The following is an 18,238-nucleotide window of genomic DNA, read 5'->3' as shown; positions in this document are numbered from 1 at the left end:
TGGTGTCTCTCCCCCCGCCCCCCCCTTCAAGCTCTCATATATATATTTTTATTTTTTTAAATCTTTAGGGAAAGTAGAACTGCAAGGAAAACGCCTAGAGATTGAACACTCGGTCCCCAAAAAACAAAGGTAGGAAAGCGCACTTCTCTGGGGCGGGGGGCAGCCCACGGGCCCTGAGCCGCTGTGTTCAGGGGGTCCAGGGGGTCTCCAGTGGAAGAAACCCATTACTGGCCTTTCCACCCCCAACTCCGGATGTTGGGGGCAGGGAGAGAAGATTGACGAAGATCTTGTAATGGGTGGTTTACAGCTTGTAAAAAAAAAAAAAAAAGCTGGGGCTCGGGTGGGCCAGGAGGTGTTTCTTGGAGAAGTAAAAGGGGGGGAAATCGATAGGGGAGAAACCTTGAGTTTGTTCAAGGTGTGTGAGGCCATTTTTTTGGGGGGGAAGCTGAAAACCTTGAAGAGTTTCGACTCCTGGGCATTTCTGCAGCTTCCTAGCAGGCCTCCCCCCCCTCCCCCCTTCCCTCACCTTAATTCTTAAGTGGCTTGGGGGGGGGGGGCACGTCCCCTTCGATTCCCTAGGGGGAGTGGAAGGCGTTCCGGCCCCCCCCCCTCCAATAATTTTCTTTAGGCTTGTGCTATATTTATATTCCTGCAACAGGCAAGGACATTAGATTTCTTCACAGACCTCCTATCCTAGTCCCTCACATCACACGTCCTCCCATCTCAAGTGGATTTTGCAAAGAATATACTTTTGGCTGAACAATCCTTTCCGAGCGCGGACCCCCCCCCCCAACCCCCCCTTCAGCCCATTGTTACAAGGGGACCATCTGGGGTGAGAGCTTTGTGTTCAGGCTGTGAGCTGGGGCTCTTTGGAGGGTCTAGAACTCCCTGGATGAATGGATTGTGTGTGTGTGTGTGTGTGTGTGTGTGTGTGTGTGTGTCCGTGTCCCAATACCATTCTGTCCTCACTTCAGCAAAGTGGGTTAGTTCTGTGTGTTACCCCCAAATCTAATTCATGGAGGAGTTCAGGTTTTTCATTGAACTCTGGCTGGGAGGTATAAGGGCAGAGTCTTGCTGCTTTCTGAGATCTGGCTGGAATCATGTTGACACTGCACTTGTGTCACGTTGGAGCCCCCAGCAAACCTGCTGCTCTCCCCTCATTTCCACTGGAAACTTGCTGCATTTCAGAAGAGTCCCTGGCCTTTTCTGGGTGGGAAGGTAGAGGCGGGTGGGTGGCTTTGCTTTTTTGGAGGAGGTTAAGAGGATCTAGAAAGTTTCAACACCGGGAACAAGCTGTTCAGTGATTTAGCTCGAGGTATTTAAATAACTTGGAACCATTGTATCTATGGAGGATCAATATGACTTGTAACTATGTTTGCAGAGTTTGTGATTTAACCTCCAGTGCTGGAAATACTCTGTGGTTGGAAAGGCAACTAGAGTTAGGATTAAAGAGGTCATCAAATGGGGAGGACGGAAGAAAAAAGTCTTAATCATTTTGAAACATTTCTTGGAGATGGGAATAATAGAAAAACCATACACTGACACCAGTAGATTTAGTGAGAAGATTGTGGACCTTGGAATCGAAGGCTGAATGTTTGAGACACGTTGATGAAAAATTTCCAGAACAACTGGAATGCCAAAATATGTGGGAATTTTTTCTTCTGCTCTTCAGCATGGCTTAAATTTTAAAGGGAATGAATTGAAAAGCAAGAGAAATAGCAAAATGTGATGAAATGGAACCCAAAACATTTATATTTTAATTTTCATGGTGCTCTGTATTTATGGATCTTTTTCCCTAAGCCATCTGCTTGCTTTCAAGCCATTTTTAGGCTCCTTGTTCCCTCCAAAATGCATTACTGAGGGCTCTTTTGAGTTGGGAAGGGGTGGGGTTTGAGAAGAGTGGGTACAAAATCTGCCTTTCCACACCCATGTTAAATTTGATCTTTTGTGTGTTCTCTTCCTGAAATAATTTGTGAGCACAAACACGGAGTCAGTTGTGTGTTATTTTATGTTTTTGGGTGGTGGTGAAAAGGCACTTCATTTTTCTAGAATGAATCCCATTTTTGAAGTTTTAGGATTTAAAAGAGGAAAGTTTGTTTTCGTGAAGTCAGAATGCTCTATCATTTTGTGTTCTTTGGGGAAGCATGTTGTGCTATGTGTTTTAGTCTGTTTGAAAAGTATGTTTTCAGTTGGATGGTTAACTGGCTTTTTCACTCATGGATGTATATAAAAGGAGCTACTTAATCAACTGACTAATATTTTAAGCAAAACGAACAACGGTGCATATACATGTGTATATATACTCTAGTGTTTTTGCTGTTTAAAATAGAAGAGAATTCTTCTTGATGTGCTCAGTTCCAAGTGAATTAGGACTTTAAACATTTCTAAGGTTTTCATAAAAAAACCTAGCAAACTATAAATGGTCCTGGTTTTTGTTGTTTTTTTTTAGAGGAGGAAGTCAAACAAGATGATATTATTATAGCAGTTAACCTCTGAACAACCCTGATTTTAAAGTATTAATATATTTTATTCTAATTTTATCTGATAAATATAATTTGTATCTTTTTAAGAACCCCAGAGACTGAACATTATACATTTAAACTGAAAACATTAAGTTGAAATTTTTAAATGGGTGACCAATTTCTCTGAGATACAGTAGATTTATTGAAGATTATGGACATTTGAACTGAAAAGCTGAATGCTTGAAACACCCTCTTAGTGTTGGAATTTTGGCCAACAGTTTCAGCTTTTTTGTTGAGAATTTGTATATATTCACTCTCAAATATTAGGACAAAGGAGTAAAACCAAAAGCATTTTAAAAACAGCTGTGGGAGAGGGTTTGTATGTGTGTTTTATTTTGAGACCTCAGAGTAGTTAAGGTAAAAGGGGTACATCTTAGTGAGTCTTGTTTATTTTGGGAAATGGCTTGCTTTTTAAGGGAATTAAACTTTGTTTCATTTGCCACTGTGTGAGCCTCTTCCTAGGGGAATGTGGCCTAAAGATAGCTTACCTAACTGTCAACTGGTGTCCTCAAAATAAAAGGTGTTGCTGTTAAAAAAAAAAAAAAAAAAGAAATGTACTGCATTTTTCTCAGTGAATCGTGTTTTAGTTTAAGATTTGATTTCCTTGGGCAGGTTAATGGTGGCTCTTTAAGTTGTCTTAAAATGAGGTGGGCTAACACTTTCCCTTAAATTTCCAACTATTTAAAAAAAACACACACATACAAGGATTGGTCTCAGCCTTGTAAGTGTGAGAACTCTTAGAAGAGAAAGTGTTCAAGTTTAATTCTGATTTTACAGTTTAATCTTCTAAAGTCAGCAACTTTAAAAATCTCTGCAAAAGGATGTCTTAATGGCAAAAATATTATTTTTAATCTTAAGTGATTTGTGAAGCTTCTGAAGAAATAATTGGGTCACTAAATGTTTTCAAAGCAGGCAAAAATTTTTGCCTTCAGAAATGGGTATGCCTTTAGAGAAAATTGTCCTCAGGGGCTGAAAATGAATTATAAAGGGGGCTAAGAAACAGTGTCTTTTTAAAAAGCCAAAAAAGGGGTAAAAAGTACTAGAGTGGGAGGATTTTCAGGCACTTTTGCTTTAGTGGTTGTAGTTGTCAATGTATCAACAAATATGTATTCAAGAAGGATGTTTAAAGTAGAAACAGTTTATGACACTTGCAGTAAAGAGGTTTTCTTATGAATGTTAAGTTTTTGGGGGCTTTAAATAAGTTTTAAAATGGTTGATTTAAAATTTTTTTCTGCATTATTTGGAGGAAAGGTGGAAAACGGTTTACCCTCCCCATTTTTATTTCCACCTAGAAAAGTAAACTTAACAAATTCATAAAAATTAAATTTTCTTCACTGCTAGAGAAATCCTTAACTTGTTATTTAAGTTCTCAGTATTTCAAGATGACTTTCCTAAGGACTGTGGTATTTGACTATCCTTTGAAAGAGTTATACGTTTCCAGAACCCTTTATTTTCTAATTCAAAGGAGAAAGATGAAATTTTATTCCAGTGGTTTCCCAGATGGGAGAACTTTTGAGTAAAGGAGGGGAAGAACTGTAATTCCCATCACTAATTTATTCAAAGTATAGTTAACTCTTCCAAATGTAAAGTTTTAATGGCACAGCTTTTGGGGGGAAAAGAGCAAAACATTCTCATAATTACGTTTTAGAGATGAAATACATGACATTAGCCATGGGAGAATTTTGATTCAAAGGTCTGAGCCTCTAATCTTTTAAAATGACCTTAATATATGTCATTTGAATCTATTTTATGTGTTTGGATACTTTTAAGGCTTACTTTTGAATTCATTTATTCTAGACTCGAATGCGTAATAGCTAGTTGACAAAGACAGGCTAGGGAGTATACAATTTTGAAACGTTAAAAAAAAAATTCCAGATCTGTTTAGTTGAGTGAAAAGGAGGGCCGGCGAGTGTTGTTTGTTGAAGGTGAGGGGTTTGTGTGGAAGACATACATGTATTGGTTATACCTCCGTTAATGTTTGTGTGTGGGGCCAGGAGTGGTGGTGATGTTGTCATTAGAATAAATGTATGAACCAAAGGCATTTGAAAAACATACATTTTGCCAGCTTTTAGAATTTACATCGAGTCTTGTTCTCCCTCCGTCCTCTTCAAGGATTCTTAAAATGTGGCTAATGTCTTCCAGAAAGTGCAGCTTAGATTTGGGGATGGGAGCGGTGGGGAGAGGAAAGGGGAGGGAAGAAAGCAGCAGGGGAGACTGAAGGAATCAGAGGAGCTAGTCCTGGGCTGGAAATTCCAGACGGGGAGAGAGGGGCGGGGGAGGCCGAGGAGGACTTCCCGCTTCCCTTTGCAAAGAGAGGCGGCCGGAGAAGGAAGGGGTCGCGGGCACCGGGGTTAGCAGACCCGCGCGGTAGATGCAGCCCAGGGCAAGGCCGTTTGTGCTTTCGGACTTTGCCTGCCTTCCCTTCCCCTTTTCAAAATCAGAGAAAGTCGCGGCGCCTCTTCCTGGAGAGCCCGCGCCAGCCGGGCCGCCCTAACGCCTCTCCGCCCGCCCAGCCCAGCCCAGCCCAGCCCCAGCCTCGCCATCTCGGCCGCCTTCCTCCTTTGAACAAGTCCCTGCCCGGGACATCCGCAGGCCTTCCGTTCCCAGGGTCCCCGAGACCCCCGCCTGCCCGCAGCCCCCACATCCCCGACCTCGCCCACGTGGTGGGGTGTTCCCTGGCCTCAGGGCGCAGACCTTTCCAGGGCCCGGCGGTCTCAGGACCTTTCCATTCTAAGGCAAAAAAAAAAAAAAAAAAAAAAAGCAAGAGGCCGCTGGGTGAATATGAAATGAAGGGGGAGAGAATGGATTGAGGGAAAAGAAGAGGGTGAGAGAGGTGGAGAGAGAGAAAATGGAGGAACCTTCGCCATGGGGCATTAGAACCTTGAAGAGTTAACTGTCAAATCTGTCATCGTGAGTCCCTGGACTGTCTCCCTGTAACTGAGGCTGACTGAGAGAGTAACAAAAGAAGTAAGAGGAACCTGAGGTTCCGGGGGGCTTTTGTTGCTGTTGCACAAGACAGGCGGCGGGTCCTCCAGTTGGCCACTTGCTAGGCTTCGGGAGACCTTCCTCGGGGTCTCCGCCAGTGATTGGCTCCGTGTTGATAGAAATTTGCACGCCATTTCCACCTGTGCCGAGTGCCTTTCCTCTCCCTGCTCACACCTTTTGAAATGCCTGTCAAAACAAAGTAAGGAAAGATCTCTCCTCAAAAAGCATGGACTCCAGAAAGGATGCTTATTTGGTTATTGATAAAAGTTCGATTTGGCTAGAAAAGGATCACACAGGAGAGTGCCGGGGATAAGGAGATATTGCCGACAGATGCAGTCCCCAGTAGGCTGACGCCGTTCTACTAGAACTTGCATGTTCCCTCAGATTTTGTTCAGAGGAGACTACTTTTCAAGCCCTGGCCGGTTTGGCTCAATGGATAGAGCGCCAGCCTGTGCACGGAAGGGTCCCAAGTCCGATTCCGGTCAAGGGCACAGGCCTGGGTTGCAGGCTGCATCCGCAGTAGGGGGGCGTGCAGGAGGCAGCCGATCAATGATTCTCATCATTGATGTTTCTATCTCTCTCCTCCTCCCTTCCTCTCTGAAATCAAGGAAAAAAAATTGTATAAAAGAAAAAATCCTCACCCAAGGATATTTCCCCCCATTAGTTTTTAGAGGGGAGAGGAGATGACACAATAGCTTGGTTGCCTCCCCCACATGCCTCGAACCGAGCAGGGAATGAACCTGCGACTGAGGTAGTGCCCTTGACTGGGAATCTGAACCCAGGACCCTTTGGTTCCTGGGCCACCCTCTCACCACTGAGCCAAACCGGCCAGGACAGAGACTATTTCTTAGTGTGTGGAAGGGGTGGGTCATCCTCGCATTGAAAAAGCAGGGCCAACCAGCTGTTTGTAAGACCTGCTTCTTACCTTTGCGGCACAGCAGGCTGGCAGTGAATAGTGAGTACTGAAGGAACAGGCTTAAACAAGCGTCACCCTAAACAAAGACTGCTGAAATAAAATGTGTGTGGATTATGGATAAATCACAGAGTTGGAGAAAACCTGATTGCAAAACACTGAAATGTAACGCACATGAGCGACATCAGAAATGCAGTCTGACTGCAGAGTCCAGCCTTCCGGGATTTGATTTCTGGTCGTGTGCGATAGAGGGTAGAGCATGGCTCCTCATCAGGAGGCTGCTTTTGAATGAAACGGAGAGCAAAGAGCTGGATGATGAAAAGCATTCTTGACTGGGTTGTCCAGATAGTTTCAAGACCCCTCAGGACAAGTCTGATTATTAGATAAGTGGCATTTTGGTGGCTAAAGGCATACAAGAGACCTGTCAGAATGGGTGGGAATTTTGCTCATGGTTCAGGGGAGAATTGTGGAGAAAATTACTTTTAGAGAGGAGGCAGGGCAATTGGAGGATCTCTCTTCATTTTCTGTTTTCCTCTTGACTCTGTTTGTCCCGTGGATTCTAGTCAGTCCTCTGAACATTTCCTTAGGAAAAGAGGATTAAGGAAAACTTCCATTTTTATTCATCTTGAGTTAGTTTCCGTCAAAAAAAAAAATTGTAGTCCCTTATCCAGATGTTTTGACCACTTGAAAGGTGAAATTTGGTTGGGTAATTTAGTTTAGTTGATTGGGAATAGACAGAATCTTTAAGAAGAGAAATCAGAAAATTCAGAAATTTAAAAACATTGTTATGTGTTAAGGTCGTTCGTGGAGTCGGCTGAGTTCTTGGCAGCAGGAGCAGGGAAAGACTCATTCAGAATTCTGGAGGCTCCAGATGGGAGGAAGCTGTATGAGGTCAGAGTCTCATTAACTACCCCAGGTCCTTCCCTCACTCAGTCCTCTACAGGACAGGGCAGGAAAGGTCTCCCAGGAGAGTTAAGTGTTTAAAAGCAAGAGTTTTGGAGTCCGGCAATGATTGGGAAAGTTACTTAACCTCCTTCAGTCTCAATTTCTGTGCTGTAAATGGCACTATGACACATGAGCTATTATTATTTGTTTTAGATATGGACCTCTGCCTGTTTTTGGACTGTGTGTTGCAGATTGGGGCAAATATCTAAGGCTGCTTAAGGATAACTTAGGTGGGTTTGGCATGTATTTTGTATGGGACAATGAGGGATAGATATAGTGAAGGGGATTTGTGTGTAGGTTGTTTTGATATGCTATGCCTCTTACCCATTCTCTCAAACAAAAGGATGGGAGAGATGGGGTAAGCATGGTGGGAATGCTACTGATTGTTCCTTAGGGAAATGGGCTATATACTCTATGTATTGTTGATGCCTTGATCCCAGGCCAGGTTCCTAGCTGAAATGTCACAATTTGGGGCTACTGTCTGAGGTGCATGTATGGTAGTGACATTGGTGAGAGGTGAACCACCCTAATTCTGCAGGTGAGGTAGGTGTTGTAAGAATTCAGGATGAAGAGGGTCTGAGGGAAGAAGAAATGAGAGCAGTTTCCCCACTTGGTGGGAGATGTTGCCTGAATGTTCTGCTCTTGGTAAACTAACAAAATAGGCATTTGGGACTTGGGGATCCCTGGATGCCCAGGAAGTGAATGCATGCATTGTTCCCTATTTCCTGGTGGGGTGCTGGTTGTCAAGCCACAGTATCCTCACATTCTCCCCTTGGCCCCCTGGACTAGAAACAGTCCCCAAAGATGTGCTCAGAAGTCACCTTCATGTCCCCTTCCTCTCTTCAGCCCTCGCTGCTCAGAGGGTGCACACACACATGCACATTCCCACAACCCTTCCGACATCTCAGTCCAGGGAAGGAGGATTGGACCTTCCGTTAGTGGGGTGGGGAGGGGATGGGCTCTAATCGGATGTGGTTTTTGGCCATTTAACAGGCTTGTGACTTTAATCAGTTACTATAAAGGGTTTTACAATCAGTTCATGCGGAATGATTTCGTGTTTTTCTGGGTTGGCATTTGGGATTGCTTGGGGCTCGTCAGCTTCCCATTAGGTACTCTGAGGAGGAGAAAATGAGGGGAGACAGGAACTAAAGTGGGGGCTGTTGGGTGGAGTAGACTTGTGAGGATGTCTATTCAGAGTTACAAATATTTATTCTACTTCCTCCTCCAGGTCTGTAAGTTGCTTGGGAGGAGAGGTCCAACTGTAATAGAGAGCAGTTGCTTTGGTGGGATTTGGAGACAGAACCCTAAATTAGAGGGTGGAGATGATGCTTCACAGACATACGTGGCTCTTGGTGGCTGCATCTAGTTAGCGTGTTCCGAGCAAGGACTAGACGTAATAGGACGTTGGCTGTGGAGGCAGCAGGGTTCAGAGTATGTCCTTTACTCCTGTTGAAGTGTCCACTCCAGCAACTTTTATTTCATTTCAAAGAAGGGAAAATCTAGCTGAGGAAGTTATTTTATCTAGAGGGTTTTCCTCCTATGTTTATTACTGTTTAGTTCAAAGCTGCTGCTGCTGCTGGCTTTTTATGGAATAGAGTAGAGTAGAGTAGAGTAGAGTAGAATGACACCTGTCCAGAAGAGGCTGGGGGTGGGCAGGAAGTGGAATAAAATGATCTTCACAAACCTCATGTATCGTTCACTTTGCTACTCTTGCTCCTCACTGACCATCTTGAATGAGTAGTTTCCTTTGCCCTCTTCAAAACATCCCATCATCAGCAACTTTAGCCTGCGTGTGTGTGTGTGTGTGGGGGGGGGCGTCTTTGCTAGTCAGTCATTAGTCATTAGGACTTAAAAAAATAATATATCTACAACTAAATTCCATGTCAGAAAATATTTAGTAAGATGGTAAGGACTTCTATGATAGTTTGCATATTGATGCAAAGATTGGCACCTTTAATTGTGTACCCTTTCATGCATGTATGCATGCATTCATCCACTTATTTTTATACTCAGGGTCTACTATTGCATGACATGCCCTCTGCCAGATACTACAAATACAACGAGGAGCAAGGGAAAGTCCTTGGTCTTAGGGTGAAGATAAAAAAGAAATATAATTTATCAAATAATTTTTCTCCAGAGGCTTTCAAATTTTTCACTTTATCCTTGGCATTTGAAAATAACTTTTTAATGTGGTAAAAAGTATATATAAAATGTACTGTCCTAATGATTTTAAATGTACAGTTCAGTGGTCTTAAAAACATTCACATTGTTGTGCAACCATCACCTCCTTTCATCTCCAGAACTCTTCATCTTGCAAGACTGCAACTCTGTACCCATTAAAGAATGCGTCTCCCCGGCTACATTTAAACTATTGCCAGTTTTGCTATTTCCTACATAGAGATCACCTCTTCATCCTGCATGAAATGGGAGTCTTTGCCTAATCCCTCTTCTGTATTAGATATTAATTAATTTCTGGGTTTTTATTTAGCATTATTGAGTCTTTTTCAGGGTGGAGAAGGGACTCGGGTGGAGAGGGGAAGCTGCACCAAAGAGGCAAAAGATAAAATCCCTGCCCTCCAGCAAGCACTTTCACTTTAGATCCAGGAAAAGCTGTGGGACAGCAGAGGCCAAGAGGCTGTAGTGAAATGAGAGAGGCACACCACCTCGGGAACGAAAACAGAGGTAAGGGAAGCTTTGAGCTAAGCTGTGTTTTGGAGGACAGGCAGAAAAAATGGAGGCTTGGATTAAGGAGAGCGCATTGTCGAGAGGCCTGGCATGCCAGTGGGGAGAGGGGCTCAGGTCAGTGGGGCAGATGTTTCTGTTTATTTCCTTGAGCCTTTTCTTTGCTCCTGAGCACTGTGCCAGGTGATGTGGTCAAAAGATGAGCGTCTTCTGCAAGCATAGGGAGCGTTCATTGAGTGTCTGCTCAGAGCTGGTCCGTGTTAGTTCAGGGACTCCTCACAAGGTATTCATCCTCCTGCTGTAGGAGGAGGAACTAACTGAAGCTCTGCGGGGTGAAAGTCAGACCTGAGGAAGGAGTAGCGTTAGGTTTAAACCCAGGCCTTTCTACCTCCAAGGCTCAGCTCTCTCTTACAAGGTGGGAACAGCTCTAATGCTCCGAGAAGTTGATTCTTATCGTGAGCTTTTTTCATCCGTAGCATAAGGTTAGCAAATAAAAACACGCCCAACACTGACTTCTCCACGCTCCGAATCTCCTTACTCCCCAGCCGTTTCATACCTGCTTGGCATTGTATTTCTCTCCCACTGTTGGGATTTTCAGGCAATCTTGAGTGATTGAAGAAATCTAGGCAATTCTTCCTTTGTCTGGGTAGCTAAGATGGGCATTGGGAATATTTTGCTCTCGGAAAGAAATCACTCATGGAGAAGGACTTGAGTGGGGTTAGACTTCGGGTATCAGTCTCAGCCCTTCTCTCACACGTGCAGACCGTGGGAATCTAGGATCAATATCTTTTCCTGGATCTCGTTTCCTCATCTCAATTCTCCAGAAACCCCATAAAATAAGCGGCCTAAGTATTTTGAGTTGTGTGAGCCTCCATCCTTTAGCACTCCTGTTAGGAACCTGGGCTGATCACCCCCCCACCCCCCCTCGCTTTTGTTTGAGTTCAACCTTGGAGAAAATAGGAGGTTGGTGGTGGGGGGAGGTCAGGGAGGGACATTCCTTTGTTACATTCCTACAGAATCCTAATTCATAGTTCATACATGTTTCTGAGGAGCAAGAACCCATTTACCTTTCTCCTTGACAAGCAGGAGCCGGCTTCACGCTACAATGACACTTGTTGACTGTGTCACCTTGGGCCAGTCCCTTAACCCCTCGGAGCCTGTTACTTTATCTGCAGAAAGGAAATAAGAGGATTCTTGATCTTCTGTGGTTGTTGAGAGGCAGCGATGTTCAGCCTTTTAAAAAATTTTATCTCACGGCACACACACTAATTACTAAAGTTCTGCGGCACACCCAAAACTGTGTTTTTTGCCCATCTGACAAAAAAAGCAGGTATAATTTTTATTCATTCACACGGGATGGCTCTTGTTTCGTTGGCTGTTGTCTTTTTCTTTTTTTTTTTTAATTTGACAGTCGGAGGGAAAAGAGATCAGAGCCCCTGACTGCATATTTTAAAAATCCTTGGGGCGCACCAGTTGAAAAATCGCCGGGTTAGAGGCTCAGATCAACCTCTTGTCCTCGTTCTAGGTTCATAGGAAAATGTGGGGTAAAGAAGTACCTGGTAAACTCTCAAGTTCTTTGCACATGTGAGGTAGTAATCACTAACGGGTGGCACCCCAAAAGGGCAGACAAAAGAAAGGGGTTCTCACCCTCAGACCAATGCCCTGCTCTTCGTGGGGGTGATGGGGCTGTCGAGGCTCCCAGAACGCTCTGCGGGGAGGAGGGCCTTTTCTCTGCAGGCCCGGAGGGGCGCATGGCCCCTCCGTTCTTGCCCCCAGCCCAGCCCACCGCACTCCCAGGCCCCGGCCCTGCCTTCTCAGTGGGAGGCCTCCTCCCGCCGCCCCGCCGAGGTCTCTAAGGAATGCCGCCTCCCGGGCCATTTTCTCCCCTCCCGGCTCCTGCGGCCCCACTGCCAGCCCCCTGCCCCCAACCGGTTCCCACTTAAATGCTTGCAGGCCTGTTTGCCGCGGGAAGCCCCCTCCCCCTCCCCCCACAGGACCACCGCAGTCACAGCCCTGACCACAGGGAGGTCGGGTCTGGATTTACTAAAGGACCCCGGAGGGGGAGCCTGCCCCTTGCTGGCTGCCTGGCTCGCCGATGGGGTCGGGTTTCGGCTGGTGGCTCTGCAGAGAGAGACAAAGGGCAAAGTCCTGGTCCCCACCCCCACCCGGCAGCCCCCAGCGCCTGTCCCCTCCCCCTCCGGGCCCCGGGCGGGTAGCCGAGGGCCCCCTGGGCCGGGTGGGACCGGCTCGGGGAGAGTCGGGGTGCCTAGGGGATTCTGGTGGCAGAACCTTCTAGACTGGTGGGGGGCCCCCGGGGGCATCCTCTGTCCCCCTCCCCGCCGAGCCGGGCCCACCCAGCGGCTGGGGCGGGAGGGTGAGCGCTCAGCTTTCCCGGGGTAGGTGCGAGGGGCTGGGGGAAGGGGCCGCCCACGTGGGGCAAGGCCGACGCCAGCCCGGCCGCTCAGCTGCTCAGACCTTCTCAATTGCCCGTTCATGAGGGCTCCCCTCCTCCCCCCAGCTGCCGCCCCCTCCCCCACCCTCAGCTGCTGCCGCCCTTCCCAGGCACCTCTCCTCCTCAGTTGCCCTGCCTGCGCCCACTTTCCACCGGGAAAGCTGCGCTCCGCGCTTGTGGTCCCCGTGGCTGGTCAGGGACCTTGCCCCCGGCTCCTGGCCAAGGAGGGCCGAGACCAGGCTGCAAGGCACCATGCGTGGTCCCAGGCGGACCCGGACCGGGAGAGAGAGAGAGAGAGAGGCCTCTACAGAGAGGGCGTGATGCTGCTGCCCCAAGCCAGGGCAGGACCGGGATGGACAGGACTGGGGTGGGCAGGACTGGGGTGGGGTGGGCAGGACTGGGGTTGCAGGACCGGGGTGGGCAGGACTGGGGTTGCAGGACTGGGATGGGCAGGACCCGGGTGGGCAGCCCCGCCGGGGAGCGTTGTTCTGATGAGGAACCTCCTCACTAGGGAGAAGCATAAGCCAGCTTCCTGAAGTTTCTGACCACCAACAGGTCTTTGGCAGCCGAAGTGGAGATGATGAATCTCTTGAGGTGGTTCGCCTGGGGTTGGAGGGACAGCTCCTTTCCATTAATAGAACACGTGATTATTTTTACGCGAAGACTGGGATTCAGCCTCATCCTTTCCCAGGGAACGTGAGACTCCAAGAATAACTAAATCTCAGTCTTGTTCTCGGTGCACAACCGTGAATGGCAGGGACCGATTTCTCTTGCTTCTGAGAGCTTCACCTCAAAATCCTTGTCTTGAGCCGGCTCTCCAAGCTGGAAAAGAGAGGAAGGGAGAGGGATAGAGAGCTAGAAACATCGATGATGAGAAACATCGATCAGTCCCCCCCCCCGAGGAGACACTCGACCTTTCTCCATTTTGCGGGCATGTCCCACGCCGCTTTCCACGGAGGGCCAGCTCCGTCCCTAGCTAGGTCTCTGGGCCTCAGGAGCGCCAGACATCCTGGTTCTTAAGCTTTCCGGAGAGATGCTGACATCTCCACGAAGCAGGGGTGAGAGCTAAACCAACATGTCCTGTGAGGCTGGCCCAGGACATGGTCTTCCTGGCCCCCTTTCCTTCTGTCAGCCCCAGGGAAGACCCCAGAAACTTCCCGCTGCCCGCTCGAGAAGGATGGCGAGCAGTGGCCACTGCCGGTAACCCCACGGTTAGTCCCTCCCCCACACCACTGCTGGCCTCAGCCAGGAAGGCTGCACTGCTCGCGTTTGGTCCTCTCTGTTTTTGTCCCCGCATGTTAGGTTTATTCCGATGGTTTCTTCTCCACGCCTCCCCGCCCCCCCTCCCCCCCCCCCATTCTCTTTCCTCCCACTTCCCATTGTAGAGCTCACGTGGCCGGCTTCCGCCCAGGTGAAGGGTAAGATTCTAGGCAGAGAGAGAACGGTGGAGGGAGGAGGGAGTGACAGTTGGCCCAGGCAGACTTGGAATTTGTCTGGAAAGAGCTCCACTGACTCAGAGCTTCTGTTTTGGCTTCCTCTGGCGCTGCCCAGATGGGCAGGGAAAAAAAAAAATACGGGTTCTCTCGTCAAACCGTGTATTTCCGAGACGAGAGAATGGAGCAGAGTATTCCCTCTTGAGGTTTGCTCGCTCGGGAGCACCAGGGAGCACCTCCTCACTCTGGGTCACACCGTTGTTTCCTTGCCCGTGCCAAACCTAGAGGAAATTTCGCGAGATCGAATGTTTACCCTTTTCCCCTGCTAACAAATCTGACAGTCATCCAGCCGTATTATAGTGTAGTTAGATCTTGTGCAAGTTAAATCCTGTGCCCAAATTAGAGCCGCCTGCAGTAAAAGCCAGTTGGCACGCACTTAGCCATACAGAATATGGGCACTTTTCCTGCTGCTGACATCGGGGCTGCACAGACAGACTCTGCCGTGTTAACACTTCGTGTCAGAGAGAAAGCAGCGAGGTTTGGTGAGATGAGCATAAACCACTAACTAATCTGGGGCGGGGGTGGGGGGTGGGCGGGAGCTGAGTTCTAGTCCTTCCTCAGCGATGCCACGTTCTTCCCTTTTCTTGAGCCTCAGTTTCTCCACCTGTAAAATCAGAGTGACTGTGTAGGACCCTCTCAGGCTTGGGGCTTACAGCTCCCCTGCCTCGTTGTTTGAATCTCACTTCCTTCAACTGAACCTGGTGTGGGGTGTGTGCATCCTTGGTCATGGATAAGCCCAGTGACAGTATCCTCTGTCCTGACTCCCGGTAGACCAGGACCATAGTCCAATACGGTACAAGATGCCCTGGCCAGGTAGCTCAGTTGGTTAGAGCGTCATCCTGATACGCCAAGGTTGCAGGTTCAATCCCTGGTCAGGACACATACAAGAATCAACCAGTGGCCCTAGCCGGTTTGGCTCAGTGGATAGAGCGTCGGCCTGTGAACTGAAAGGTCCCAGGTTCAGTTCCAGTCAGGGGCACATGCCCGGGTCTTGCAGGAGGCAGCCGATCCATGATTCTCTCTCTGGCCTTCCCCTTGGTGGTGGCACTGCTCTGCCTGGTTCCACACCTTCCAGTAGGTCAGTGTCTTCTTTTCCAGCCCCAACCCTGCTCATCAACCCACCTGCCTGCCCGCCTTACTGCCTGTCTGGCTGCCCTGCCTCTGGATCAGCCTGGCACGGAGCCCTGGGCATGAGGCCAGCTCCTCCTCCCCTCCCCAGCCCCGCCTCCTTTCTCAGCTATTGCCATGCCTGGAGCGTGCCAGGTCCGCCCCCTTCAGAAGCTTTGGACAATTATTTTTTTTCTCCACCTCTCCACCGCTGTAGGGAGGAGGCAGGGTGGGGAGGAAGGACTAGGTCATTGGGGATCTTATGGAAAAGGCACCGGTTGGCACCTTAGGGACATCTTTTATGTGTGACTTCCAGCTGGGAAAAACAACTGGGAAGGGAGCCAGCTTCGGGAGAGTGCTTCTACTCCCGCGTCAGCCGCCTAGGACTCTTGTTGCGTCAGATCACCCACTTCTGCAGGGATCCACTGGACAGCGCACCTCCACGCCTCAGCTAACTTTGTCCGTTTCCTTCTCCCATTCCTAACCAAAGTGGGGTCCCCTGCTGGACTGTAAACTCCATGAGAACAGGAGGCACGCCTGCCATCGACACTCTGGGCTCTGCACTGTAGCACAGTGCCCAGCCCCATCCAAGAGAAATGCAGCCCTGGCTGGTTTGGCTCAGTGGGTAGAGCTTTGGCCTGCGGACTGAAGGGTCCCGGGTTTGATTCCGGTCGAGGGCACGTGCCTCGATTGCAGGCTCCCGACCCTGGTTGGGGGCATGCGGGAGGCAACTAATCGCTATGTCTCTTCCCCTCCCTTCCATTCTCTCTAAAAAAAAAAAAAAAAACAATCAATGGAAAAAATATCCAAAACAAAAATGCAATGGGGGACACGTTTAAGTATACATTTTCTAATAGCTACATTAAAAAAGGAAAAAAGGGGAAATTCATGAAAAGGTTAATTCAGAGATTAACTTAAAAATTAAAAAAGATTTGTTCAACATGGAATCAATATGAACAATGAGAGATATTTTACTTGGGGGTGGGCACTAAATCTTAAGTCTTAGGAATTCCAGTGTGCCTGTTTTTAACATTGAAAGCCCATCTCAATTCATACTCTGAGTTTTCAATGGGAACACTTGTTTATGAAATTTAGATTTCATAAACTTTAAAGATGAAAAGGCTAAGTTATATAAACAGTTAAAGGTAAATGGAATTAAAATCCAGTTGCTCAGTTGCAGTAGCCACATTTCACGTGCTCGATAGTGACATGTGACTGGTGGCTACTGCAGTGTGGACAGCACAGGCCCCGTGCATAGTAGGTGCCAAGGAAATCTGTGGAATGAATGACTCCAGCATCGGCCTCCAGAAACCTTGAGAAAAGTCCTGATATGGAGCTTTTTGACCGATGATTAGAATTAAATGACCATGGTGTGTTTCTGCAGGTTTAAAACATCTCAGTTGCTCCCTCATGTCCAGTGTCTAAGCAATAACCCCCAACCTCAGTCAAGCTTGGTTTTCTAATTGCCTTGGGCTAGTTTCTTCCCGAAAGCCCTGCTGGTTTGAGTGGAGAGTTGGACATCAATGGGGATGAAGTGAAATGTGTAGACCTGTGGGAGGGAGTCTTTATGATAAAGGATTCCAAAGTCTTCATTAACCCCTGAAATTTTGAAATTGTGTGCTAAAATGTTTGCATTTTCTGGTCGAGAGTGATCACGTTTTCTAATGGGAACCAAGTCTCAAAAGAAAGGTTATTTTAAAATATATATATATTTTTTATTGATTTCAGAGAGGAAGGGAGAGGGAGAGAGGGATAGAAACATCAATGATGAGAGAGAATCATTGATCAGCTACCTCCTGCACACTCGCTCCATACTGGGGATGAGCCTGCAACCTGGGCACGTACCCTTGACGGGAATCAAACCTGGGACCCTTCATTCCCAGGCCGATGCTCTATCCACTGAGCAAACCCAGCTAGGGGAGAAAGGTTAGAATGATTAACATAGACCATTAGAAAATCTCTTTAAGAATGTAGGTGAACCATGGATCAGGGGGACCCAAGATCCTGTAAAGTTGACTAATCCTTATCCTTTTTTCCCCCAGATGTAAGAAACAGGTCCAGAGAGTTGAAGGCTTGACTTGCCCAAGGCCCCACAGCCTGCTAGGCAGAGGGAATCACGGCCTGGGGGAGGGGTGGAGGTGAAGGGTCTAATTTGGAGATCCTGGCTTAATCCTAGCTCTTGGTGGAGATAAAAGTCCAGGTTTGACTCACAGTAGGAGCCTCTGGGGATTGGAGCCTCCAGCTAAACAAATTTTCCAAAACCTACTGCCTCTGTCCTCCCTTCTGCTGGCTGGCCCCACCCTGGCTTAAAGGAACTCCTCCCTCCAGGGAGGGGTGAGGCCATCTTCAGGATTGAAGATGGCTCCTTCCTGTCTGGGGTTGGGGGTGGAAAGAGGTGGGAGCAGGTTTGCTAAGGATTGGAAAAAGCAGTCCCTGAGGCAGTCTGCAGCCCTCCCCACCTCCCAGGGAGGAGAGTCACTGTTCCTTTGTGCATTGTGAGAAGGGTCCCGTCTGTGCTGCTGCTCCTTACTCTGCCTGCCCCCAGCAGGCGTCTAACCAGCGCCTGGAGTCTTGCTAATAAAACACCAGTAGGAAAGCCTCATAAGTCTAGACGCATCCATTTGGAACCTTCATCCCTGCCCAGCGTGACTCCGTGGTTAGAGCATCGACCTGAGCTCCGCAGGGGCGAGGGTTCTGTCCCCAGTCCAGGTGAGTTCGGGAGGCAGCCCATAGATGGTTTTCTCTCACATCGATTTTCTCTCTCTCCCCCTCTCCTCTCCCCTCTCTTCCACTCTCTCTAAAAATGGAAAAAATATCCTTGGGTAAGGATCCACCCAAAAAATTTGAAACCTTTAATGACTTCATAATCAAGTGAGCTAGAATAATTAAAAGAACAACAACCCTTTTACTAAAAAAAAAAAAAAAAAAAAAAAGGCATAAAAATGTGGAGAGGATAGATAATGTAACAACTCCCACTACCCATCACCTAGCTTTAAAAATGATCAATTTATATCTAAACAGTTTTCTTCTGTTCCCCTGATTATTTTGGGGGCAAATCCTAGTTATGCCATTTCTTCTGCAATTGTTTCAATACATATTTCTAAAATGTAAGAACTTTAAAAATCACTGATTTTTTTTA

At 47.6% G+C, this 18,238-nt stretch overlaps 1 protein-coding gene across 2 annotated transcripts in view; it reads left to right on the top strand.

Annotated features, from left to right (window-relative positions):
* IGF2BP1 (insulin like growth factor 2 mRNA binding protein 1) overlaps window positions 1-18,238 on the top strand; it is a 38,622-nt gene that overhangs the window by 1,218 nt on the left and 19,166 nt on the right. For both annotated transcript variants that reach the window (XM_054709373.1, XM_054709372.1), the window contains exon 2: window positions 69-129. In XM_054709373.1, the coding sequence (XP_054565348.1) occupies window positions 69-129 (61 nt within the window). The remainder of the gene's footprint in view (window positions 1-68; window positions 130-18,238) is intronic.

The sequence above is a fragment of the Eptesicus fuscus genome, chromosome 20 (genome assembly GCF_027574615.1).
Source record: "Eptesicus fuscus isolate TK198812 chromosome 20, DD_ASM_mEF_20220401, whole genome shotgun sequence".
NCBI lineage: Eukaryota > Metazoa > Chordata > Mammalia > Chiroptera > Vespertilionidae > Eptesicus > Eptesicus fuscus.
The sequence above is the reverse complement of the archived record's forward strand: the minus strand, read 5'-3'. Positions and strand labels throughout refer to the sequence as shown.